Here is a 2202-nt window from a genome sequence, read left to right as displayed (position 1 = left end):
TGAGCATGGAGGGAATGGCGCAGTGGGGGTCAAGGGGGCAGGGTTTGGGGTGCAGGGGGTGCGTGTGTGCAGGGTTTGGGGTGCAGGGGGGTGCGTGGGTTCAGGGTTTGGGGTACAGGGGGTGCGTGGATGCAGGGTTTGGGTGCAGGAGGCTAGGTGCCGGGGCTCTGCACGTGCCTGGGGGGTGTGAAATGGATGCTGGTGGGGTCTGTGGGGGGGGTACTGCCGGTGCCAGCCTGGTGCCATGTGGTGCCAGTGTCCAGGGCCACTGGTGCCAGCCGGGTGGCGGTGCCTGGTGGCAGCACCCCGTGCCTGGTGCCCTCTAACCCCCGCTCTGCCCAGGCTCTCTTCGTCTTCATGGCACTCTCCTTCTGCCGGGACGAGGTGAGCTGGCTGGTACGGCATGCCGAGCATGTCACCAAGACCAAGACGCCTGAGGACTTCGCTGACAGGTAGGCACGGTGTGCGGGCACCGGCTCCACGTGGGGGGGATCAGTGCCCACGGGGGGCACCCCCAGCCGTGGGCAGGCTGGTCTCGTGGTGGGGGTTGCCCTGGGGCAATGCCGGCATGCCATGGGCATGGCTGGCACCGGGGTGGTTTGGCGGGCACAGGCTCTGACCAGCAGCTCTGGCAGCAGCCACATCACGGAGCTGCTCTTTCTCATGGAGCAGCTGCGGAGCCTGGTGCGACAGCAGGTCGGGGTGCTGCAGCGCTACCACGTCCAGTACCTGGCCCGCTTCGACGCCCTGGTGCTCAGCGAAGTCATCCAGGTACCGCGGGGCACTAGCAGGGCTTGATCTGTGTCCCCCATTGGGGCTGTCCCTGTCCCCTGTGCCCTGTCCTGGCTATTCCTCATCCTGTCCCCATCCCCGGCCCCGCAGAACCTCTCCGTGTGCCCCGAGGAGGAGTCTATCATCCTGTCGTCCTTTGTCAGCTCCCTCTCAGCTCTCTCTGTCAAGGAAGGTATGGTCAGTGTCCCCCCCACCATGTCCCTGGCACTGCCCGGGGACCGATGTCCCCCCTGCCCTGGGAGCCCTGCAGCAGTCCTGGACCGTGCTGGGCACCCAGGCACAGGCTTGTGGGGAAACGGGGAGACGGCAGCTCCCGGGGGTCCTGTGGGGTGGGCACTGCCACCCCAGACTGGCACCCACCAGACGACTGGCACCCCCAGGACCAGTACCTCCAGATTAGCGCCCCCCAGACTGATACTGCCCCCAGCCTCCTCCCCACAGCCATGTCTCCCCACGTTTCTATTTCCCCGCAGTTGACAAGGAACAGTTTGATTTCACACCGCTCCGCCTGGACTGGTTCCGGCTGCAGGTGCTGTCCCTGTCCCTGTCCTTGTCCCTGTCCCCATCCCAATCTCCATCCTTGTTCCCGTCCCTGTGCCAATCCCCTTCCTCTCTCCCCATCCCTGTCCCCATCCCCTTCCCTATTACTGTCCCCATCCCTGTCCTTGTCCTCGTCCTCTTCTCCTGCCCTGCGGTGCCCCTGAGCCCGCTGTCCCCCCAGGCCTACACCAGCGTTGCCAAGGCCTCACTGCCGCTGAGCTCCAACCCCGACGTGGGTCGCGTCATGAACCTCATCGTCTTCCACACCAAACTGCTCGACTCCCTGGAGGAGCTGCTGGACGAGGCCTCCGACCTCTCCGACCTGTGGTGAGCGCAGGCACCTGCTCTGCCTCAGTTTCCCCCCAGTCATGGGGGGGTCACCCTGGCTGGGGGTGTTCCAGCCACGTCCTCCACCCCAGCACGCATGGAAAGGTGTCCACGTGTGCTGGGTGACAGGTGTGGGAAGGGACAGAGGTGGCCGTGGGGGACGTGTCACCCATGGGGAGAGGTTGGGCAAGATTAGGTGACGTACGCGTGGACATGGGGACGGGGACAACACGCACGTGGCACAGGAGCAGTGTGTCCAGAAAGACAAATCCCCTCTCCTGCCCTCCCTGCCCTCCCTGCCCCTCTCTCCTGCCACCCCTGCCCCCTTCTTCTGCCCCTCTGCCCCCACCCCTGCAGTTTCTACCCTCGCCCCGTGGAGAAGATGTTTCTGGCGACGATGGAGGAGCCCTCGATGCTGCGCTACAGCATCGCCTTCCCTATGCTCTGCAGCCACTTCTCCCGCTGCATCCACCCCATGTGTCCGGAGGAGGTGGGTCCCGCTGCCCGGGGGGACACGGGGGACACAGGGGAACCGTGGCTGGC

At 65.7% G+C, this 2202-nt stretch overlaps 1 protein-coding gene across 1 annotated transcript in view; it reads left to right on the top strand.

The window, feature by feature from the left end:
- Positions 1-2202, top strand: part of LOC103894938 (nck-associated protein 1-like) — a gene marked incomplete at its 5' end in the record, with an annotated part of 55366 nt that overhangs the window by 2041 nt on the left and 51123 nt on the right. Inside the window, 6 exons of the mRNA XM_009274420.1 lie at positions 279-452; positions 639-771; positions 883-964; positions 1266-1321; positions 1514-1659; positions 2017-2149. Of these exons, the coding sequence (XP_009272695.1) occupies positions 279-452; positions 639-771; positions 883-964; positions 1266-1321; positions 1514-1659; positions 2017-2149 (724 nt within the window). The remainder of the gene's footprint in view (positions 1-278; positions 453-638; positions 772-882; positions 965-1265; positions 1322-1513; positions 1660-2016; positions 2150-2202) is intronic.

This window comes from Aptenodytes forsteri, unplaced genomic scaffold (genome assembly GCF_000699145.1).
Source record: "Aptenodytes forsteri isolate BGI_AS27 unplaced genomic scaffold, ASM69914v1 Scaffold64, whole genome shotgun sequence".
NCBI classification, from domain to species: Eukaryota; Metazoa; Chordata; class Aves; order Sphenisciformes; family Spheniscidae; genus Aptenodytes; species Aptenodytes forsteri.
The sequence above is the reverse complement of the archived record's forward strand: the minus strand, read 5'-3'. Positions and strand labels throughout refer to the sequence as shown.